The sequence below is a fragment of the Panthera uncia genome, chromosome B1, assembly GCF_023721935.1.
Source record: "Panthera uncia isolate 11264 chromosome B1, Puncia_PCG_1.0, whole genome shotgun sequence".
NCBI lineage: Eukaryota > Metazoa > Chordata > Mammalia > Carnivora > Felidae > Panthera > Panthera uncia.
Window position 1 is genome coordinate 6,352,684 of NC_064811.1, and position 22,763 is coordinate 6,375,446.

Sequence of the window (22,763 nt, forward strand, 5' to 3'; positions counted from 1 at the left end):
CTCCTTCCTTCCTTTCTTCCTTCCTTCCTGCCTTCCTTCCTCCTCCCTCCCTCTCTCCTTCCTTCCTTCCTTCCTTCCTTCTCCCTCCCTCTCTCCTTCCTTCCTTCCTTCCTTCCTTCCTTCCTCCTCCCTCCCTCTCTCCTTCCTTCCTTCCTTCCTTCCTTCCTTCCTTCCTTCCTTCCCTTCTTCCTCTTCCTTCCTTCCTTCCTTCCTTCCTTCCTTCCTTCCTTCCTTCCCTCTGAACCCAACAAATAGTATTTCCAGTATTAGGAATGCATATGTGAAGAACCATGGTCTGAGCCCTGCCAAGGTGTCAGTCAGATGGGGACAAATTACAAATATAGATGACAACACAGGGCTCAATGCTTTGACCAAAGTCACCCAGCGATGAGGGTGCACGAGCTTTGGGGTGAGAGGTCGTTTCTGCCAGGAAGAGCTCCAGAGGTGTCAATGGAAGCAGGGTGTCAGAGATATTGGGGGACGTGTGGTCTTCCCACATGACGGGGAGAAGTTGTGTGGGGCTGTGGGGGGAGGCGGGCTGGGGCGACGGCATAGACAGAGCCATGGTTTAGCGGAGGGCTTAAGCGCATGGACTCTGGTCAGGTGATCTGACTCTGGCTCATACTCGCGATGGTGAGCTCCGGCAAATTACTTAACCTCTCTGGGTCTCAGGCCTCGCATCTGTCGAGCGCCTGCTTCCTGGGGTTTTGTGAAGATTGAAGGTGCTAATGTGTGTAAAGCACTTTGCAGTGAGCACTTGGCCAAGGCTGATGGCCACTTAGGAGCTTGAACTTTATATCTTGCGGGCAATGGGGAGCCATCGAAGACTTTAGGCAGAGGAATGACCTGGACAGATGTGCGTTTTCAAAATATCACTCTGTTACTTGGTGGGTTGCAGATCTCTATCTTCGTAATTTAGGGCATTTTATCAGTCAATTCATCAAGCATCCTATACCTAGCGGACATTTACTCCTTGGCATTGCTACACTCGATGACTGGAGAATGAAAAACAGTATTTTAAAAAAATGGAATTTTTAAATTGTGCTAACCTACATACAGCATCGCATTTGCTGTCTTAGCTACAGTTCAGTAGTCTTGAGTTTATTCACGCTGTTGTGCAACCGACCTCCAGAACCCTTTCGTCTTGCAAAATTAAAACTCCGTCCCCATTAAACACTACCTACTGATTCCCTCCTCCCCCAGCCCCCGGTGTCCACTATCCTACTTTCTGTCTCTACGACTCTGGCTACTTTAGGGACCTCAGATGAGTAGGATCATACGGTGTCTGTCCTTTTGTGACAATTGGCTTTGTTTCGCTGGGCTTAATGTCTTCAAGGCTCATCCGTGTTGTAGCGGGTGTCAGAATTTCCTTCCTCTTTAAGGCTGAGCAATATTCCATCGTATGGATGGGCCACGCCGTCTCCATCCATTGATGGACACTGGATTGCTTGTACTTTTGGCTGTTAGGAACAACGCTGCTGTAAACATGGGCATACAAATATCTTTTTGAGACCCTGCTTTCCGTTCCTGTGGATAGATACCCAGGAGCGGGATTGCTGGATTATGTGGTAATTAAAAAAAACACATTTATTTTGGGTTCAGTCGGTTGGGCATCTGACTTCGGCTCAGGTCACGATCTCGCAGTTCGTGGGTTCCAGCCCCGCGTCGGGCTCTGTGCTGACGGCTCGGAGCCTGGAGCCCGCTTCGGATTCTGTGTCTCCCCCTCTCTCTCTGCCCCTCCCCCGCTCGTGCTCTGTCTCTCTCCGTCTCTCAAAAAATGAACATTAAAAAAGTAAACTCAACAAATAAAATGTAATTTAACGTTACTGAAAAAACCGGGAAGGAAGATAACAATGTGTAGTTCCCTGCACATTCTTGTCAAAGTTTTACAGAGAACGTGCAGAATATCCTATTCCGAGGTTTCACTTTAAAACATCATAAACTTTTTTGGGGGTTGCCATGTGGTCTTTACGAAAGTATCAGTGAAGTAGCTGTCTAACTTGGAAGTCATTGATAAATCCTTTTACCAAACGTTTTCCCTCTTGTTGGGCTGAATGGCACCTTACCAGGAGCCACTGCTCTCTATCTTTTTAGGACGTCAAATGTTTTAAGGACCATCCCCTGAAAGTGTTTTCAGAGCAGGCCAGTCAGTCTTCGGTAAAACAATGTGGAAGAGGTAGGATGTGCAAGTGAATTTTCTTTGGTGTTTTCTGATTTTCTTTTTTATAGCTCTTCCTTGCAAAATGAAGATTGAACAGGGCAAATTTATTGTTTATTTATTATTTTAAAATGTTTTTTAAATTTATTTTTGAGACAGAGAGACAGAGCATGAGCAGGGGAGGGGAGGGAGAGAGAGAGAGAGAGAGAGAGAGAATGAATCTGAAGCAGGCTCCAGGCTCTGAGCTGTCAGCACAGAGCCGGACGTGGGGCTCGAACTCACGGACCGTGAGATCGTGACCTGAGCTGAAGTCGGATGCTTAACCGACTGAGCCACCCAGGCGCCCCTTAAAAATGTTTTTCAAATTTATTTTTGAGACAGAGAGACAGAGCATGAGCAGGGGAGGGGAGGGAGGGAGAGAGAGAGAGAGAGAGAGAGAGAGAGAGAATCTGAAGCAGGCTCCAGGCTCTGAGCTGTCAGCACAGAGCCGGACGTGGGGCTCGAACTCTGGAACAAGGTGATCATGACCTGAGCTGAAGTCGGACGTTCAACCAACTGAGCCACCCAGGGGCCCCATGAACGAGGCAAATTTATCAAGTGCCCATCAGTGTTTGGTATGTAGTGGGTGACCAATATGTGTTTGCATGTGACAGAAAGCCCAAAACGTTTTGGGAATTCATGTAACGCCGGGGACATCACAGGTGTTCAGTCAGCGCCCAACGAATGAGCGAATTGATAGTGGACCACGTTTACTCAAAGTGCACTGTCTCTGGGTGTCGTTCTAAGTACTTGACACGGATATCTTGTTCGATCACGAGACCCCCCAACGTGGGTCCAGTTATCCTTCCCGTTCATGGAAAGGCAAACGCAGAAATGGTTCCCCGGCTTGCACGCAGGTCCCACCCCAGCCGCCCCGTCAGCCCTCCCCCTCCCTGTGGCCAGCGTCCTGGTGGCACCTGTAACAGAGGTGAAGGACGTCTCGTCCATCTGGTCCCTCATTAAAGCGCTAGGGGGCGCCTGGTGGCTCAGTCGACCGACTTCGGCTCAGGTCATGATATCACGATTTGTGAGTTCAAGCCTCTCACTGGGCTCACCGCTGGCAACGTGGAGCCCACTTCTGATCCTCTGTCCCCGTCTCTCTCTGCCCCTCCTCCACTCGCACACTTTCCCTCAAAAAAAAATAAAATAAAACATTTAAAAGAAAGTATTTTTTTTTAAAAAATTAAAAAAATTTTTTTTAATGTGTGCGTGTTTTTTTGGGTTTTTTTTTGAGATAGAGAGAGACAGAGCATGAGCAGGGGAGGGGCAGAGAGAGAGGGAGACACAGAATCCGAAGCAGGCTCCAGGCTTTGAGCCATCAGCACCCCGACGAGGGGCTCGAACTCACGGACCGCGAGATCATGACCCGAGCCGAAGTTGGACGGCCAACCGACTGAGCCACCCAGGCGCCCTGAAAGTTTTTTTTTTTTTTAAAGCCCTCAACATTTGGCCACTGGTGTAGGAACTGTTTGTTGGGTGTTTCTCGGAGGAAGCCTAACACGGGTGATAGAATCAGGGTGACGGGGATCGTGACAGGCAGACAGCGACTCCCCAAGCCCCATCCCTGCTGAGAGCCTCAACCTGTCTTTGACACCTTTCTCGCACACCTGGAGTCTCGCCTCCGGAGCGCGGTCCCCACTGGGGGGGTGGCACTGCCGCCTGAGAGGGCTTTGGTGACTTTCCATCCTTGGGACCCTTGGGATGGGAGTTCACGGACGTCCCAGCATCTCCCCGCTCCACTTCTGTGCGTTTCAAAGCTTCTCAGTATGCGAACATGACAGTGGTTTTCCCTGACGCATCTTTCTTTTCTTCCTTTATTTCCTAGGTGTATTTTCTTTGGGGGCATGCCAAGGATATCATCCAGTCTTTCAAAACCCTGGAAAGGTAAAAAGCGTGGGAACTGCTAGTAAAGCAGTTGAACTTGGTGTTCGTTTGGAACGCACAGACTCATCACTGCCATTGCGCTTGGGTTTTTTTTTTTTTTTTTTTTTTTTTGCGCTTGGGTTTTAAATGGGAGACCAACTCTCCCTTCCATCCCGATGAGCAAAGCCCGCGCTCTTGGCCTGGGGAGGAGGCCCTCCGCCATCCGCCTCTTCCTGGGGACGGACAGCCCTGGGAGTAGGACCATGTGGGTTCGAATTCCGACTCTGCTGTCGGTGCCGTTTTCCTTTATGATCCTCGGTTTTCCTCATCTGTAAATGGGGATGAGAGGAGGGCCAGCCTCTGAGGACTGAATGAAGTGATTGACATAAACCACGTGCCTGGTGCGTAACAAGTGCTCAGTAAGCGTGGGGTCTGTCATTCTCTCTGTCACCTTTCTCTCGAGTGATTGTGAGAATCAAGGGAAAGAATCCATAGGATAGGGAGTGAATTAACTAGGTGGAAGGTGTTACCATCACGTAAGAAAGCCCTGGGTGCCCACATACCACCGACTCAAAGAATCAGCATTTGTTTCATAGAAAGATCTCTTATCAGATCATGAGAAACAGAAAACTCCCCCAGTACCATTTGAAATGACAACAGATATTTAAAAGATTGATTTATGGGGGCGTCTGGGTGGCTCAGCCGGTTAAGCATCAGACTCTTGATTTCGGCTTTGGTCATGATCTTGCGGTTTGTGGGTTGGGGCCCCGGGTCAGCAGTGTGGAATCTGCATGGGGTTCTTTCTCTCTCTTTCCCTCCCTCTCTCTCTGCCCCTCCCCTTGCTCGTGTTTTCTCTCTCTCTCTCTCTCAAAATAAACAAATAAACATTAAAAAATTTAGGAAAGGATTTATGGATGACCCCTGGATAGAACCATTTTGATAGCCTATTGAAATAGAAATAGCTTTCCCCAATCCCGCCATGCAGAAAGGATCAGCCTCAACAGGCAGTGAAGCATTTAATGAGCTGCTGCTGTGTGTAGGGTCCACGGCCAGACACTGTCGGGGATATGCGGGGACATTGGGCCGAGGTACCCCAGGCACCTGGTGGGATGTCCCGGGGGCTGTGCCCTGGCACCCCGTGCTATCCTCTGTGGCCCTGAGTGGTCGCCCAGTGGAGAGAAATGGACAAACCAGGGACAAATGAGTTCTGGGCCCCGAGAACCCAGCAAAGAGCACTTTAATGGCCCCTTTCTCACATTTGATCTGCACGCGGGCTCTGTAAGGGTAACTCATGGGAACCACGCTTCCCTGCTTTGAAGGGGTGCGGCCCACAGGTCCCAGCAGATTAGGGGACTTACCCCATGTCTCCAGAGTGCAAGTGGCAGGCCTGGGATTTCTGTCCCGAGTTGTCCCACTTTGCATGCCAGGGAGCAAGGAACAGGTGGATCCTTCGCTCTTCCTCCCACAGACGCTTTTTAAGGATTGTACTTTTTAACTGATAAGATTGCAAGGGTACAATAGGACCTAAGAATCACCTTAATGCCACTTTTGTGGGCTGAATGTGTTTCCCCGAAATTCACATGCCGAAGCCTTAACCTTCAAGGTGATGGTCTTTGGAGGCAGGGCATTTGGAGGGTAATTAGGTTTAGATGATGTGCTCAGTGGGGTCCCCCATCATGGGATTGGTGCCCTTAGAGGAAGAGACACCAGAGATCTCCGTCTCTCCCTCTCTGCACACCCAGAAGAGAGGCCACGGGAGAGCTCTCACCAAAACCAACCGTGCTGGCACCTTGACCTGTGACTTCCTGTCTGCAGAACCGTGAGAAAGAATGGAGCGTTTTGTTACGGCAGCCCCAGCTGGCTGAGACGCCCCCCACCCAGCGGTAACTACCGTTAACATTGCGGGCTGCTTCCTGCCAGTTTTTCCATGAATACAGTTTTCGTTCCTTTTTTCTTTTTAATTTTTTTTTTAATTTTTTAGAGAGAGAGAGAGAGAGCAGGGAAGGGGCAGGAGAGAGGGAGAGAGAGAGTCTCAAGCAGGCTCTGTGCTCAGTGCAGAGCCCGACGTGGGGCTCAAACCCACCACCCTGGGATCATGACCTGAGCCGAAAGCAGGAGTCGGATGCTTCACTGACTGAGCCACCCGGGTGCATCTCCATTTTCTACTTACCATCACGGCCCTGCTCTTCCTGCTGTGTTTGGTCTTTCCATTTTATCGTTGGCATTTCCTCCGGTCGGCGTTCGTCTGCGCCACGACCTTTCCTGACCGCCCCGCAGGTCACTGCCGCAGTTAGTCTAACCAGCCGCCCTCTTGTGTTACTCTGCTCGGGCTGTGGCGACAGAATGCCACACGCTGGGCGGCCGAAACAACAGAAGCAGACAGTCCTCGTGGTTCTGGAGGCTGGAAGCCCAAGGTCAAGGTGACAGCAGGGCTGGGTTTGGAGGCCTGCCCGCAGCTGTGTGCTGTGGCCTCACGTGGCCTTTCCTCTGCGCTCGCGGAGAGAGAGCTCTGCTCTCTCTTCCTCTGCTTCTGAGGACACCAGTCCTATTCGACCGGGACCCCGCCATTACGACCTTGCTGAACCTTGATGACCTCCTTAGAGGCCCCATTTCCAAATACAGTCGCGCTGCGGGGCTAGGGCTTTAACGGAAGAATTTTGAGGAGACACAAGCCAGTCCACGGCACCCAATCTTTCTGAAAGTTTTGTTGCTGTTATAAGTCGTACTGTGATGAACGTCCTCGGTCAAACATCTTTAGTGTTTGAACATCTCTGATGATTTGCTTGGGGTAAGTTCCTAGAAGTAGAATCGTTGGGGGTAAAGGGTGAGAGGTTTTCAACAGATGTGTATGGAACATCTCGTCTACCCCCAGAGACTCCTGGCTGAGTGGGGTGGGCTTGCTCACGCATAAAGCACTTTCTCTGAGGCGTGTTCCTCACGAGGACTTCTCCCACATTAGCCCTGCCACTTAGGGGCCATACGATCACCAGCCCCCACTCAGCAGATGAGGAAACCGAGGCTCAAAGAAATGAAGCAAAGCGTCCAAGGTCAAGACACTTGCCTGTGCACGGCTGGGGGGCTCTGATTGTTGGCCGTAAATCCAGGTGACTGCAGTGGCCTCCTGGCTTTGCGGGTGGAGTCTCTTTCTTTTTTTTTTTTTAATTTTTTTTTTTAACGTTTATTTATTTTTGAGACAGAGAGAGACAGAGCATGAACGGGGGAGGGTCAGAGAGAGAGGGAGACACAGAATCGGAAACAGGCTCCAGGCTCTGAGCCATCAGCCCAGAGCCCGACGCGGGGCTCGAACTCACGGACCGCGAGATCGTGACCTGAGCTGAAGTCGGACGCTTAAGGACTGAGCCACCCAGGCGCCCCGAGTCTTTCTCTTTCTAATGTCACTCATGCAATCACAGCCTCGGGACATTCGGGCCCATTCCCCTCCAGGCGGAAAAGGGTCTTTGGCTCTGCTCGGGCATCTGCACTGCCCGGTAAGGCAGCCACCAGCCACACGGGCTACTGAGCACTTGAGCTGCGGCTACTTCTAACCGAGACGTGCGGGAAGCGTCTAACACACGTCAGGTTTCGGAGCCTCGGGCGACAAACCGAGTACAAAAGATCTCAGGGATAATTTTTGTTGCTGTTGATTCTATGTTGACGTCATAGCAAATTAGATCGGGTTTAAGAGAAAATGATGCAAACTATTTTCACCTGTTCCTTTTTTTTTTTCTTTTTTTCTTACCACTTTTTAAAAACGTGGCTACAGGAAAATCTGAAATTCTACGTGTGGCTCACATCTGTGCCTTGCACTCTCAGTTTTTGGACGGGACGGCTTGAGGCCAGGCACCCAGACGTTTGGCAACCAGGGTCTGTCATCTGAGGGAACTCCAAGGGATGGGACACACAACTCCGTGCCCACCTCCTTGCTGGGTGTTTGGACGCAAGTCTCTCCCTGTCTCGTGGCCCCTTTCCTAACCTGGACAGCGAGAGGCTTAAATGAGATAACACACAGAGCTTGATTTGGCCTGTTCTGTTTGTAGAGACAAGTGTTAAACATTTTTGAGGTACTCCCCACCTTTAGGTTTTGGATTTCGACTTCTCTGGCAAAACTGGAAGATTTGGCCATCCCAAACGCACGTGCAGCAGAGGGCCAGAGCTGAGTGGGGGGGTGTAGCCTCAGTTTGCTACAGTCCCCACCGCTCCCTAATGGACCCCAGACCTGCTTCATTTGTTGACGTTTCCTGCTAGGCCCTGAAGGCTTCAGAACTTACCACTCCCAGACTTGCTGTCATTTTTGTTTGTTTGTTTGTTTGTTTTCTGGTCTTTTGAGCCAGGATTCCACGGCCCCATGCTTTTTGTATGTCCTGGGACTTTTCTCCGATCTAAGAATTCCCCTTAACTTGTTTGAGTCCATTTCTCTTCCCAAGGGTGGGGTTTGGAGGTACAGTAGCTGTGCGAGCAGAGCTGAAAGCATAAACTGAGGTCAGAAGTGGCCCCCGGAGGCCTTGTGTTTATTGTGGTCTGGGGCCATCAGACCCAAGTATGAACAAGGCGGCCTGGCATGAGGAAGCCTCTGCCCTTAGTTTGTAGGACAGTTTCCAGGTCGGACCGACAAGAGGCTGCCAGCTCACGGAGACCGTCTGCAGCTGCAGGTGACATTGGCATTATCTCATCGGGCTCAGCGGGCCTGGGATTGGACGGTGCCCTGTGCACCAGGAAAGAAGAGAAGAAAAGGAGCCGTGTGCATTATAAGTAGAAGAAAAGGCAGTTGGCCTGAGGCAAACAGCATTGTCTGCATTTGTGCCGGGCCCCGGGGTGACCTGGCCACAATCTATAGCTGCTGGGCGAGCACAGGGGCAAGCAGATGGGCAAACACCTGTTTCCTTCTCCTCTTGTGCCTGGATGTTATACAGCTGCTCCAGGAAGCCAGGGTTCGAATGAGGAAAGTTTGGCTTGTGGTCACTTGTGGGAGGCCCCGAGGGGGCAGCTGGGGTTAAAACTCAGAGGAGAGGAAAGGTCAGGGTTGAGGACCCAGTCATACCAGTTTTCCTCTAGGCAGATGGTGGACAAGTGTATGCTTTCACTCTGCCCTTCTTAGTGGGTTACCATTTCATCCCATAGTGGTTGCTTCATGGTCACAACGTGGCTGCCACAACTCCAGCCTTCATGTCTGTATTCAAAGCTGGAAACAAAGCGGGGGAAGGACAGTACATAGGCTTTTTTATTCTCATCCTTTTCATCACAAAATCAGAAGCTTTTGGGAGTGCCCAGTAGACTTGACTTCACATCCCACTGGCCAGAGTGGCCATGCCAGGCTGCAGGGGAGACCAGACAGCGAGTCTCTGACTTGTTTCAGTTTCTTTTTTTTTTTTTAATTGTTTATTGTCATGTCAGCTAACAAATAGTGTATACAGTGTAGTCGTCTTCAGGAGTAGATTCCCATGATTCATCACTTACATACAATACCCAGTATGCATCCCAACAAGTGCCCTCTTCAATGCCCATCACCCATTTTCCCCGCCCCCCACCCCCCGACACCTTCCACCCTTCGTTTTTTTTCTCTTCATTTAAAAATCTCTTATGGTTTGCCTCCCTCTCTGTTTGTAACTTATTTTTCTTTCCCTTCCCCTATGGTCTTCTGTGAAGTTTCTCAAATTCCACATACGAGTGAAAATGTATGATACCTTTTTCTGACTGGCTTATTTCACTTAGCATCATACCCTCTAGTTCCATCCACCCTGTTGCAAAGATTTCATTCTTTTTCATTGCTGAGTAGTATTCCGTGGTGTGTGTGTGTGTGTGTGTGTGTGTGTGTGTGCGTGTGTGTATACACAATGTATGTGTATATGTATATATACACATCACATCTTTATCCATTCATCGGTTGATGGACACTTGGGCTCTTTCCATATTTGGCTATTGTTGATTCAGTTTCTTTCGAGGTAAGTGGCAAGACAGAGGGGGTGGATGAGGACCATTGGGTTGGCCAGCCAACAGTGAGGGCGTGCCCAACCCTCCACATTTCCAGTGTAGCCCTTCATCTTTCCGTGATGGTTCTTTCCCCTTCTGGGAGAAAGGGTTCGGGCTGTGGTGGGGTTGGTGCCTGCTTTCAGTAAGCTTCCATGACTGGATCCCAGTTTCTTCTTGTCCCATCGACAATGAGCTGAGTATTGGCAGGTTCAAGATTAAGGCAGAGTGCCAAGACTGGTTTTGCAAGTTCCCACGGAACTGCCTCTCCCCAGATAGGGACCCACCTAAGGTCTGAACTGCCTGGCAAAACCAGACTCTCGGCGAAGAAGGAGGCACGCGCGTGTGTGTGTGTGCATGTGGGAGTGTGTGTGCACAATGTCTCCATCTCACCCCATGGGGCTCGGAGCTTCCCAGGGCGGCTCAGTAACTGAGTCCTTGTGTTTTTCAGGTTTGGGGTCATCCACTCAGTGTTCACTAACCTGCTTCTGTGGACCAATGGTGTCCTGAATGAGTCAAAACACCAACTTAATGAACATAAGGAACGTCTCATCATGCTGGGCTTCGGGAACGTCACAATAGGTGAGTGAAGAGTTGTCCCGTCCCCGTGCTGGAACCTCTTAGAAGGCCGCAGAGACCAGAAAAGTTCAGAGTCGGAGAGGCAGGTTCCAAAGAACTGCAGGGTCCTTCCACCTCAACGTTGGCCAGACAATCATCTGTTGTTGAAAGTCTTTCAAAACCTCCTGAGTCCCTCGTTCTGGTTACGTAAGTAGGACGTGCTGAGGGTAATTAATGGTTTCCTCAGTGACTCAGGGACTTGCCGGACCCAAGGGTTATCATTTAGGGTACCATTTCTCACGGTACAGTTTGGTATGGAAGTGAATGTCTTTGTTTACAGCTAGGGAAGATTGGCAGTCATTGTGTTTTTAATTAAGTCTCTATTACCCGTTCTTTCTACTAAAAGTATAGCTTTGAAATACCCAGAGAGGTCTCAGGGTTGTCGTTAATTGGTTTGAGTTCATTTGAAGTGGTTTTTTTTTTTTTTTTTTTTTTTTTTTTTACTCTCTCCGGCTTGCACCTATGGCCCATCCTTATCCCCAACCCCCACCCCCACCCTGCTCCTGTTTGAGAGCCCGCCACACCTCCTTCCAAAGTTCTTTCGCGTCTATGACCTGTCGCTTCTCTATTAGAACAGTGGGGCTGAGAGGAATGTGCAGGGCGGAAATGTGCTGGGAACCGGATAGCCTAGATTTGGGGATGTTCTCATCACGTCCTGGCTGTGTGACTTTTGGTAACCATTCAACGTCTCTGGGCCTCCCTTTTCTCATTCATAAAGTGAGGGGACCTGAACCAGGTTCTTTCAGGGAGTCCTTTTAGCTTTAATGTATTACTCAGGTACACTCACTGTATGACCCCAGGCCCGTCGCCCAGGGCGACTTTAAAACAGCTTTCTTACCAGGGACACCTGGGTGGCTCAGTTGGTTAAGCATGTGACTCTTGATCTCGGCTCAGGTCACGATTTCACGGTGTGTGAGTTCGAGCCCCACATCGGGCTCTGCACTGACAGTGTGGAGCCTGCTTGGGATTCTCTCTCTCTCCCTCTCTGCCCCTCCTTCACTCACTTGCTCTCTCTCTCAAAATAAATAAGTAAACTTAAAAAAAAACCCTGCTTCCTTACCAGTGGGGTGGGGATGGTGAAGTCAGGGCACACGCTGTTTCCCCAACCCCCAACCCCCGCTCTCCATCGGCAGCCGACTCTTGGGAAAGTCCTTCTCTCTCGTCAACTCTCGTTTCCTCATTGGTGTCAGTGATAGCAATGAAAACAAAGCAAACTTCCCAAGTGTTTGCTGAGGGCCTGGCACGCTGTTCTAGTCCCTTCGTGCGGCTCATTTAATTCTCAAAACACCGTGGGGTAGTCAGTGTTGATCTTACCATACGGATGAAAACATCAAACCACAGAGAAGTTAAGTAACTAGCCCAAGTCCACACAGCAAGTAAATGATGAAACCCGGATCTGATCTGGCTCCAGGAACCTCTGTGGAAAGATGGAATTAGATTGATCTACAAAGAAAAGACTCTGTCAGCTCTCACATTCTGTTGATCTGAACCTTTCTCCTTGATTTCTTCCCCTGATTTTGTACAGGAGCGCCTTGGGTTACAAGAGGTGGGAAACCGGTTGTGCGGTGAAAAGTGCAGGGTTCTGCAAAAGTGAAGGTGATTTGTGCTGCCACAGGCTTTCCATGTGATTTTATAACTGGTCTCTACAAGTCACGCATTAAGGCAGTGACAAAGTGTAAAGAAAAAAAAAAAAAAAAACCCTACAGTAGCACCTACCCAGAAATGCAGTTACGTGCTGTTAATATCAGGTTATTTCTTTGTCGTGTCCTATTTCTTTATCTGTAGTTAAGGCCATAGTGTATATATTCAATCTTTTTATTTTTTTGACTACAGCCTACAATAAGAAATAGAACTTGCACGGTAGCTCAAGTGCACATCTCTACGTGTGGACACATATGCCACGAAATAATAACCTTGCTGTATCGGAGACACTTTCAAATTTCTATCTGGTACCATTCCATTCTATTCCATGACAAGTCCTTTCTGTTTAAAAAATACATTGGCAGCTACCCACTAAATTGATTTCATAACTGAGTGCTGAGCTGTGATATGTATTTATTTTCTTCATTTAATTAATTTATTTATTTTGAGAAAGAGAGAGAGAGAGAGAGTGCACACACACAAGCAGAGGAGGGGCAGAGGGAGAGCGAGAGAGAATCCTAAGCAGGCTCCGTGTTGTCAGCTTGGAGCCCGACGTGGGGCTCGATCCCATGACCATGAGATCGTGACCCAAGCCGATATTAAGAGTTGCACACTTAACCAACTGAGCCACCCGGGTGCCCCCTTGTGACACGCATTTTAAAAATGCTGTGTATACATTTTATTCTTACTTGTTTCCATTGTTATGTAACCTGATCACTTTCCTGTACCATTAAAACACAACTTCAGGGGCGCCTGGGTGGCGCAGTCGGTTAAGCGTCCGACTTCAGCCAGGTCACGATCTCGCGGTCCGTGAGTTCGAGCCCCGCGTCAGGCTCTGGGCTGATGGCTCGGAGCCTGGAGCCTGTTTCCGATTCTGTGTCTCCCTCTCTCTCTGCCCCTCCCCCGTTCATGCTCTGTCTCTCTCTGTCCCAAAAATAAATAAAAAACGTTGAAAAAAAAATTAAAAAAAAAAAAACACAACTTCATTATAATTTTTAATGGCAGCCTTCTGTTCCATTGTATGAATGTATCAAAATTCGCTTAACAGTTTCTAAATTGTTGGACACTGAAATGTTTCTCTTTTTCTCTCTCCAGTGCGCTCGCGTGCGCGCGCACACGCACACACACACACGGTTTTACCTAATGCTTTGATTACACTTTTTGGCTTTGATTACATTTTTGACTCGTCCCTCAAAACAGATTGGAATTCTAGGTCCGAGACTACAGCTGCATCATCTTTAAGGCTTCTGTTACATATTTTCTTATTTATGTATAGCACGTGCCCTCCTTGTTATGAAATCGCTCTGTATACCATTGCCAAGTGCCTTCCGGAAATTGGTGCCAACTCGTGTGCCAAGCATTGGAGTTTGATGGTTCCCGTCTCACACTACACGTGCTAGTATCCAATATTCTCAAGAGGAAACGCTTTGCTCAGGAGAAGGGGCATTTTCCCTCATAAAGTTACTTAAAAAAATTTTAGGGGCACCTGGGTGGCTCAGTCCATTAAGCATCTGACTCTTGATTTGGGCTCAGGATATGACCTCACTGTTGTAAATTCAAGCCCCGTATGGGACTCTGCCCTGGATGTGGAACCTGCTTGGGATTCTCTCTCTCTCCCTCTCCCTCCGCCCCTCCCCTGCTTGTGTGCTCTCTTTCTCTCTCTCAAAAAAAGTCAATAAAAATAAAAAATAATTTAAAAATCACACATGTAAATCATATGCACATAGAAAGTTTAGAGGATACAAGGAAGCAAAACTTGGAGGAAAGTAATACACTAGACACCTTACACTTATACAGTGTTACATGCCAATGATATCTCCACAAATCCATGAAGCTGGGGGAAAGAGACACAATAGAACTTTCTTTTACTGAAAAAAAAAAAAAAAAAACCCAGAAAGAAAAACAGAAAGAAAAAAAACATTTGCCTGCCACTTTCCCACCCAGAAATAACCATTGTCGACATTTTAGCTTCTGTCTTTCCAGATTTCTTCTATGTGTCTGTCTATCATCTATACATCTATAATTTATAAAAATGGAATTATACTCTCTCCTCCTCAGCGAGCTTCTCTTATGCAAAATCTTGTGGACAGCTTTGCATGTTCAGTAAATTTGTATAATACCATTTAAAAGGGCTGGTGTAGGTACGGATCGATGGGTGTAATGTGACTCATGGAGGTAGTGCTCACTGGGGGGTAGTCATGGCCGTCAATTTAGCCACGATATTAAACGTGATAACAAGGCACCACACAAAGCTTTAATTCAACGGGAACACCCGCGTGTGACTCCTCAGTGACGCTGTTTACTCATGCTCTGCCACCTGCCCACTCAACATGCCAACCTCCCTCCCGTGCATTCTCTCTCGCCCCCAGTCTTGGACGACCACACGCCTCCGTGTAACTGCTCGCTCCCGACGCTCTGCTCGGCCATCTCGCACGGGATCTACTACCTCTATCCCTTCAACATAGAGTATCAGATCCTGGCTTCCATGATGCTCTACGTCCTGTGGAAAAACATCGGACGCAAAGTTGACGGCCACCAGCATCAGAGCGTGCGGTTCAAGTTCCGCGGGGTCGTGGCGGGCTCGGTCCTGGGCCTGAGCGTGCTGGCCGCCACGATCGGGGTCGTGGTGGTGTATCTGATTCAGATCGGGCGCTCCAAATCCAAGAGCGAGTCGGCGCTCATCATGTTCTACCTGTATGCCATCGCCTTGCTGATACTCATGGGGGCCGCCGGGCTGCTTGGCATCCGGATTTACAGGATAGACCAGAAATCGCTGGATGAGTCCAGAAGCCCGGCCCGCAAACTGGATGCCGACCTCTTGGTGGGCACCGCCTCCAGCTCCTCGCTCATCTCCTGGGGTTCCATCTTGGCCGTGCTCTGTGCCGAAGCCTGCCCCCCCTACACCTGGTTCAACCTGCCCTACTCCGTCCTGATGATTGTTGAGAAATACGTCCAGAACCTCTTCATCATTGAGTCTATGCACCGAGAGCCGGAGACGCTGTCTGAGGACATCAGAACCCTGCGAATGGTCACCGTCTGCAGTGGCAATGCCATGCCCCTCTCCTCTTCCGGCCTCGGGAACGGGGCTGTGGCCAGGGACGCGGCTTCCCCAGGCGGCGAGATGCTCCGCGCGGCCAACGGAAACACGTGTCTGAGAGAAGGCTGTGGCGGAGAGGGGGGCGAGGGGAGCCGGGAAGGGACCCCGGGCCCCGCCTGCCGTCCCGGTTTCTTGCAGGGCGACGGCAAGAGAAGCGTCTTGAGGAACATCGCAGCCTTTCTGTTCCTCTGCAATATTTCGGTAACGTGCATTAAGTTATTCACCTTAAACACGATCTATGTTCCTTGCTTTTCTTCCCCCACCCCCCCAAAGAAGGAGTGAGGGAAGCTTATTATCAAAATGATGTAAGTGTGGGGTGAAAAAATGAGGCTGGAATGAAGGCGTCCCCTCCACAAACCCACTTACTGAGCACTGCCGTGTGCCAGGGGCTGGGGTCGGGGCTAACGATTGCAGGTGACAAGACCCCCATCTCTGTTGGTCAGCAGCCCTCCCGGGGGAGATCTGTAACAGACCTGCCCCACGGAGGGCAGGGAGAGGCGGAAGGAGGCCACTCCAGCTTTGTAGGTGATGGTTTTATTTTCTACTTATTTATTTTTATTTTTTTATTTTTTGTAGGTGACGGTTTTAATAGGCGAGGGGAACTTACATACGAGGCTTGTCTTGAGCAGCAGCAAGACGAGTGGGGTCCCTGTACCTGCCTGCTAGATGGCAGAAGTCTATATGCAGAGAGAGGCTTAACTGGGTTCGGTCGCGCATGCCGTGCAGGTGTTCTCAACGCCACATCATTATTTCAGGGCTGTGTCCTTGGAGCAGCTTCTGGGAGCGAAAAGGGCACGGAGAACCCACGTTCCAAGGACAGGGAGGGGGCGGGTGAGGAGCCTGTGAGGGCTCGGGGGGCCGACCGGCGGTCACTTCTTTTGGATGACCTTCCCCAACAACCTCTTCCTCAGAGAGGTCACAGTATAGGTGGAAGGGACACAAGGAAAACATACAGCGAGTAGGGCAAGTGTTGGCACAGAGTATATGCAAAGTGTAACGGGAGCATGGACCCAGGGAGGGACTTTAGTGAGTCGGGGATGCTTGAGGTGAGGCCCAGACTCAGTTAGGAGAGCTTTTGGCTGCAAAGAACAGAAAGCTTGGCCAGCAGTCTCTTCAGTCTTAAAGATGAGAATCCTGAACGTTGGCTATTCGGGGTTGGTCCGGCAGCTGAGCCCTTTGATCAAGGATCTAGGTGCTGTCCGTCTTTCACTCGACCACGCTTCGTGTGGTGCGGACTGCCACGCGGTCACAGAGTGGCTGCAGCAGCACCAAGCGTCACATCGGGGCTTGAGACACGACGAAGGACTAGTGCCAGGCAGCGGCTTTCCCATGGCCACCCCTAGCCGCGAGGGAGGCCGGGGAAGTGGATGGTTTCCAGCCTGCAGCCTCTGATGGCAAGTAGCAACATGGAAGGCGTATGGTAACTCCGTTTCGGCTGCCCGGGTTCTGAGGAACGGTTGGAGGTTTACCAGGTGGCCAAGGCAAGCATTGAGCGCAGAGGAGGCGGAAGCCGCCACGGCCTACTTGGGGAGCAGCAAAGTAGTTCAGCATGAATTCCACACACGTCGGGGAGAGCCGCGGCGGGGGAAAGAGCAAGGCGGGTCTCGCCTGTGGGTCTGGCTTGAGCGGAGCTTCGTCAGCCCGGCCGGGTCTGGTCCTCGTGCTGAGGGCCATAGGGGACCCTCTCGGTTTGTGTCTTGGATGGATCCCCTTGGCAGCGGTGTGCGGGAAGGATGGAGACAGGCGAGCCCAAGGGCGGGGACACCTGGACGGAAGCCCTGAAGCAGCCCAGATGGGAAATGATGGCCCCCTGGCCCAGGGCAGTGGCCGCGGGGATGGAGAGAGGACAAAGGAAGAGAGAGCCCCGTGCCTTGTTGGGATCCGTTCTAGAGTTCCACAGTAGGATGGCAGGGCTTGGTGACAGGGAGGGGCCAGCTGCCTCTGGCACCACACGGGCCTCGAAATGACCGTGGCTGGCGGGAGGGTGGGGATGCCCCGCCCACGGCGCCTGCCTGTCGTCACGGTCAGTTCTCTGCAGCCGCCAGCTTCCAGGCCGCCAGGGCTATGCCGTTTCCCCGCCAGCTCCCTGGCTTTCGAGCTTCCTCGGCCTAGTTTCAGCGGGGGCGTGCCCAGGGACCGCCCATTTTGATGTCACGCTAAGGCCACAACGCTGGGAGGGTCCCTCTGAAGCCGAGATGGCCACGTGTCTGCCCATCAAATCTGATTCTTGCTTTGGGCCACCCGGACCTCGGACCCCCTCCAGCCTGGCAGACGGTTACGAGGAGCTCTGAAGGGAGAAGGGGTCCCAGGCGAGTCTGGGTCCAGGTGGGCCCGCGTCTTTCATGGAATAGACATTTCTGGAGCCTGTGCTGGGCACAGCAGGGAATGAAGGAGCCGAACGGGAGAGAGAGAGACAGATTAGTGACTATCACGGGGCTGCGTTTTATGTGAGGCTTGTATTCCAGAGAGGCATGTATCCACTCAGATCTTTCCTTGTTAATGTTTTTATTTATTTATTTTCTTTTTGGAAAGAGAGAGAGAGAGAGAGAGAGAGAGGCAGAGAGAGAGGGAGACACAGAATCCGAAGCAGGCTCCACACTGTCAGTGCAGAGCCTGATGCGGGGGTCAAACCCACGAGCCATGAGATCATGACCTGAGCCGAAGTTGGATTCTTAATGGACTGAGCCACCCAGGCGCCCTCAGCTTAGATCTTACAAAGTCAGAGTTGGTTCCAGAATCCCCCTAACATATGTTGTTTTTGTACACACCCAGAGGTAGGAATCTCTCTCTTTTCAGCAAGTTCAGAAAAGCCGCTTTCCGCACGGGTTCTTTGACCGCCGGTGAGGCGCTTGGCTTGTGGTTTCGGACCAGCTCGACCAAGAACCGCGTGGCCATTCTGTTGGGACCCGACGGCCAGACTCAGGGCTCTGTCCTGGGAGGGGGACCCGTGTCATCTCTTCACCTCCGTGCTCCGCCCCGGTGTCCCCAGGCCCTGCCTCTGTTCACCGGGGAGTGAGCCGGAAGACAGAAATCATTGCGGGGTGATGTCTGGGGGGGCCCTCAGCAGCCCCACGGGCCACACGCGCACCCGCGGTCCATCCCACGAGGCCGTGAAGCCCCTGGCAGAGGGTGAGACTCGTCATCCTCCAGGACCAGGTGCGGGAACAGAGGCCGCAGCCGGAGGTGCTGGTGTGCACGTCCACGTGGGGACAGCAGCGGCCGTGGGGACAGACGAGGGTGGCGGGCGGGACGGTGGGATTTAGGGAGGGGGGGGAAGGGGGAGGGGACCATCTGGGCAGAATGACGGGCGTGGGGAGGCCCTGGGGAGCGTGTGGATGCATGGCCAAGTAGGGCTTGCGGGACGTGCTCCTGGCGCGGGAAGGAGACCCGCCTGGCTGAGCACGACGAGCAAAGGGAGGGACACGAGAGAGGCTCCAGGGTGGACCACGCGGGGTCTCAGCAGCCACAGCCGCAGCCAGGACGGAATCCTGAATGCAGCAGGAAACCGTCGAAGGGTTTTAAGGTAGTGACAGGATGCGATTCGTGCTTTTTCTTTTTTGACTCAGTCGAACCTTTAATTGTAGGCAATACCACATAACACAAGCGTTTACCATAATATTTACCATTTTAATCATTTTATTTTATTTTATTTTATTTATTTATTTAAAAAAAATTTTTTTGATGTTTATTTATCTTCGAGACAGAGAGAGACAGAGCATGGACGGGGAGGGGCAGAGAGAGGGAGACAGAATTGGAAGCAGGCTCCAGGCTCCGAGCCATCAGCCCAGAGCCCGATGCGGGGCTCGAACTCACGGACCGTGAGATCGTGACCTGAGTTGAAGTCGGACGCTCAACCGACTGAGCCACCCAGGCACCCCACATTTTATTTTTTTAAAGAGTTGATTGATTGATTGATTGATTTAGAGGGAGCGAGTGGGGGAGGGGCAGAGAGAGCGGGAGAGAGAATCCCAGGCAGGCTCTACACTCACCGTCAAGCGCATAGCCCAACGCGGGGCTCAAACCCACAACCCGCGAGATGGCGACCTGAGCCGAAATGAGGAGTCAGACGCTCAACCCACTGAGCCACCCCGGCGCCTGCGTTGTAACCATCCCAGAGCATACGGTCCAGGAGTGCGAAGGGCATTCCTCACCACCACCCATCGCTGAAACCCATTCGCCTTGAGAAACTGAAAGTCTGTAACCGGGAAACAAGCCCCTGTTCCCCACCGCCACCCCCCGGCCCCCCGCAACCCCGTCCTACCTCTGGGTTCGACCACACCGTGCAGTTCATGTGAGCGGAGTGTTCACGGAGTGTTTGTCTCTTTGCGACTGGCTTGCCCCACTTAGCGTAATGTCCCCCAATATCAGCCACGTGGTAACGTGTGAAGGGGGGGAGAGATGTCAAGAACAACTCCCCGGTTCTGACCCGAGTTCCCGGGGACACGGTGACACTATTTATGGAGACTGGGGACTCCGAAGGGGCGGCAGGCTCGGGAGGGGCTCGGGGTGGAAGGAAGACCCCGGGTTTAGTACCGGACGCGTCCACTCGTAAGGCGCCTCTGCGACCTCAGGCGGACATCCAAGCAGATGTTTGGGTTCCCTACTGCTGTGTAACAAACGACCCCCAGTGCAGGTCAAAACCAGCTAGGTCTTATGACCTTGAGGGTTAGAAATTCTGGCAGAGCTTGGCTGGGAAAGTCTCGTCTTCCTCGTGGCATCGACTGAGGCTGGTGGGCCTCAGTGGTGGGCGGGCTGGAATCGAGGGCCCAAGGTCTGGTGGCTGGGGTGGGGGTGGCTGAGAGGGCTCAGCTGGGACCCTCGGCTGCCGTGTCTACACACGGGCTCTCCAGCATGGCGGTCTCGGGGTCGGGGGGCTTCTGAGGTGGCGGCTCGGGGCCCAGCGGCCAACCTGCCGAGACTGGAGGTTCCAGTCTCTCGGGGCCTGTGTGGATATCGCGTGGCATCAGTCCTGCCTGCCACATGCTCTGGGTCAAGCAGTGGCAGCGCCCCCCGGATTCAAGGGAAGGGGACACAGCCCCGCCTCCCACTGGCATGAAAAGCAAAAACACTCCACGGCAGATCTAAATATTGGATCTCAGGAAAGAGGGCCAGTCATCTGTCCTTGCCTTCTCTGCCCACTGTCTTCCTTCCGTTCCTCTCTCTCCTGAAGATATAGCCACCAGCTGGCTACCGAGGGCCAGCGCGGCTGTGAGTGATGCCTTAGGGGGCTTGCGAACCAGAGGTCCGGGCTGGCAATAAACGGTCAGGCAGGAGACCCCTTCTAGCGAAGCGCCCCCTGCAAAGAATGAGCCAAGAGGGAGCGAGGCCACACCTGGCACTGTCTCCGATCAGAAGGCCCAGGCAGGTGAGAGGGGCTTCCTCAGGGGGTGACAGGAGCTGGGTGGTGAGTGTTCTGGGAAACAGCCGGGGTCAGGCCCCAGGGCAGGGAGCTTATCTCATTGGAGGAGGAGGATGGTGGGCCATGTGACAGGGACCCCGGGTGTGGGGGACACCTGGGCAGTGGGGTTGGGGGGCCTGGCGAGGGATCAGCCAGCAGTGGGCTTTATAATCCCATGTAGGGGGTGGATTTCATTTTCAGTGGCTGTGAGGGCTGGTGGGAAGGGATGTGGTCTCGCAGGAGAAGCGAGTCTGGCAGCGGAGTGATGAGCGGGCCCGTCAGGGGCACCGTGGAAGCCGGATGGTCAGGAGGCTGCCGCGGTGGCCTGGGTGACAGGGGACAGCGATGGCCGGGCAGGTGCACGTGGACAGAAACGGGTCCACTGACGCAGGGCGTCGTGGAGGCACAGTCCTCCGGGCTCGCCGATGGGCTGGCTGGCAGGTGCAGCGTGTTGAAGGAAAGAGGGAACACGAGGGTGATGCCCGGCGTGTGACCGGCCACGAGGAGGAAGATGTCGCGGGTGAGAGGGGGAGTTTGAGACGCAAGTAAGACGCCAAGTAGCCCGTGGGGTCCTCGAGGGCAGATCAGGCGAGTAATTCAGACGGGGGGAGTCATCGGCCCATAGTTGGTGTTTATTTACAGCCAAGGCTGGGTGAGCTCGTTCAGGGGTCGCGTGTGTAGGGGAGGGAAGAGCACCCAGGGGTGAGCCCTCCAGCCAACAGAGAGAGACTGAGCGAAGGAGGAAGCAGGAAGGAGCCGGGAAGAACCAGCCAGGGTGGTTGGAGGCGCCTTAAGGGTCACGGAGCCTGAGGTCACAGCGGGCAGAGATACAGAGGGGACCGCACGGAGAGGCTAGTGAAACGGTGCATCAGTTCCTGCCGCCGTGTAAGGAATTACCCCGCGCTCGGCAGCTTGAACAACACCTGGTTGTTAATGTTGTGGAGTCTGGAGGTCGGGAATCCCAGCGTGGCTTAGCCGGTGCCTCTGCTCAGCTGACCGCCGGGGGATCTTTCCAAACCCACTTACGTGGCTGTTGGCGGGATTCACTTCCTGGTGGGTTGTTGGGCTGAGGGCGTGAGTTCCCGACCTCCCTCCGCTCCTGGCCGCGGGGCCTCGCCACGGGGCAGGTCACACACAACAGGGCGGCCGGCTTCCCCTCTTGCAGGACTCCCCAGTCCTTCTGGCACCTAATCTCAGAGGTGACGTCTCACGCCTTCTGTCACATTCTGATGTTTGAAGCGAGTCATGAGGCTCAGCCTGACTCAAGGGGAGGGGCTTCCACAAGGACGTGACTCCCAGGAGGTGGGATCGGTGGGGGGGAGGGGGCGGCCATCCAAGAGGCTGCCTGCCACCATGCAAGGGTGGAGAAACTTCCAGAAGTGTGCAGTGTAAAAGAGAAGCAGGCCCAGGAGACCGGCTGTAGCAGGGGAGGTGGAGGAGGAGGACCTGGGGCGGGGAGACTGAGGCAGGACCAGTGCGTAGCTTCCGCAAGCAACAGCAACGATAGGTCACTGCTTTAGGTTTTGCAGACGTAGTTGCCATTTTATTCTCATGCGAGCCCTCTGTGACAGGTGTCTGTAGTCCCACCTTCCAGCTGAGGAAACTGAGGCTCGGGGAGGTTAAATGGCACTCTGTGAGTGCCCCAAACCCAGGTCCGGCTCCAAAGCAGGGGCTCCTCCCCTAAGCAGGGGGATGTGAGCAAGGCCTGGGCTGTCTCTCCAGGTCAAGCCAGAAAGCCCCACGTGGCTGGGGTCTCCAGGCACCAATGTTGGGATGTAAAGGCGAGTGTGATAAACGGGTGACCTCTGCTGTAGGTAAGCCCGGGGGGCTGTGCACATAGGAGCTCCTTCCCAGCCTGGTTAGATCATGGAGGGCTTCCTGGAAGGAGGAGTGTCTCAGGACTTGGAAGAAGGTAGGATTCAGCCGAAGAAGGAAGACAGAGAGCCCTTGATAGAGGGAGAGGCAGGAGCAAAGCCCTGAAGGCT

At 52.5% G+C, this 22,763-nt stretch overlaps 1 protein-coding gene across 1 annotated transcript in view; it reads left to right on the top strand.

Moving 5' to 3' along the window:
• OTOP1 (otopetrin 1) overlaps nucleotides 1-22,763 on the top strand; it is a 35,477-nt gene that overhangs the window by 11,809 nt on the left and 905 nt on the right. The window contains exons 3-5 of the mRNA XM_049630303.1: nucleotides 4,023-4,081; nucleotides 10,476-10,606; nucleotides 14,653-15,581. Coding sequence (XP_049486260.1) covers nucleotides 4,023-4,081; nucleotides 10,476-10,606; nucleotides 14,653-15,581 — 1,119 coding nt within the window. The remainder of the gene's footprint in view (nucleotides 1-4,022; nucleotides 4,082-10,475; nucleotides 10,607-14,652; nucleotides 15,582-22,763) is intronic.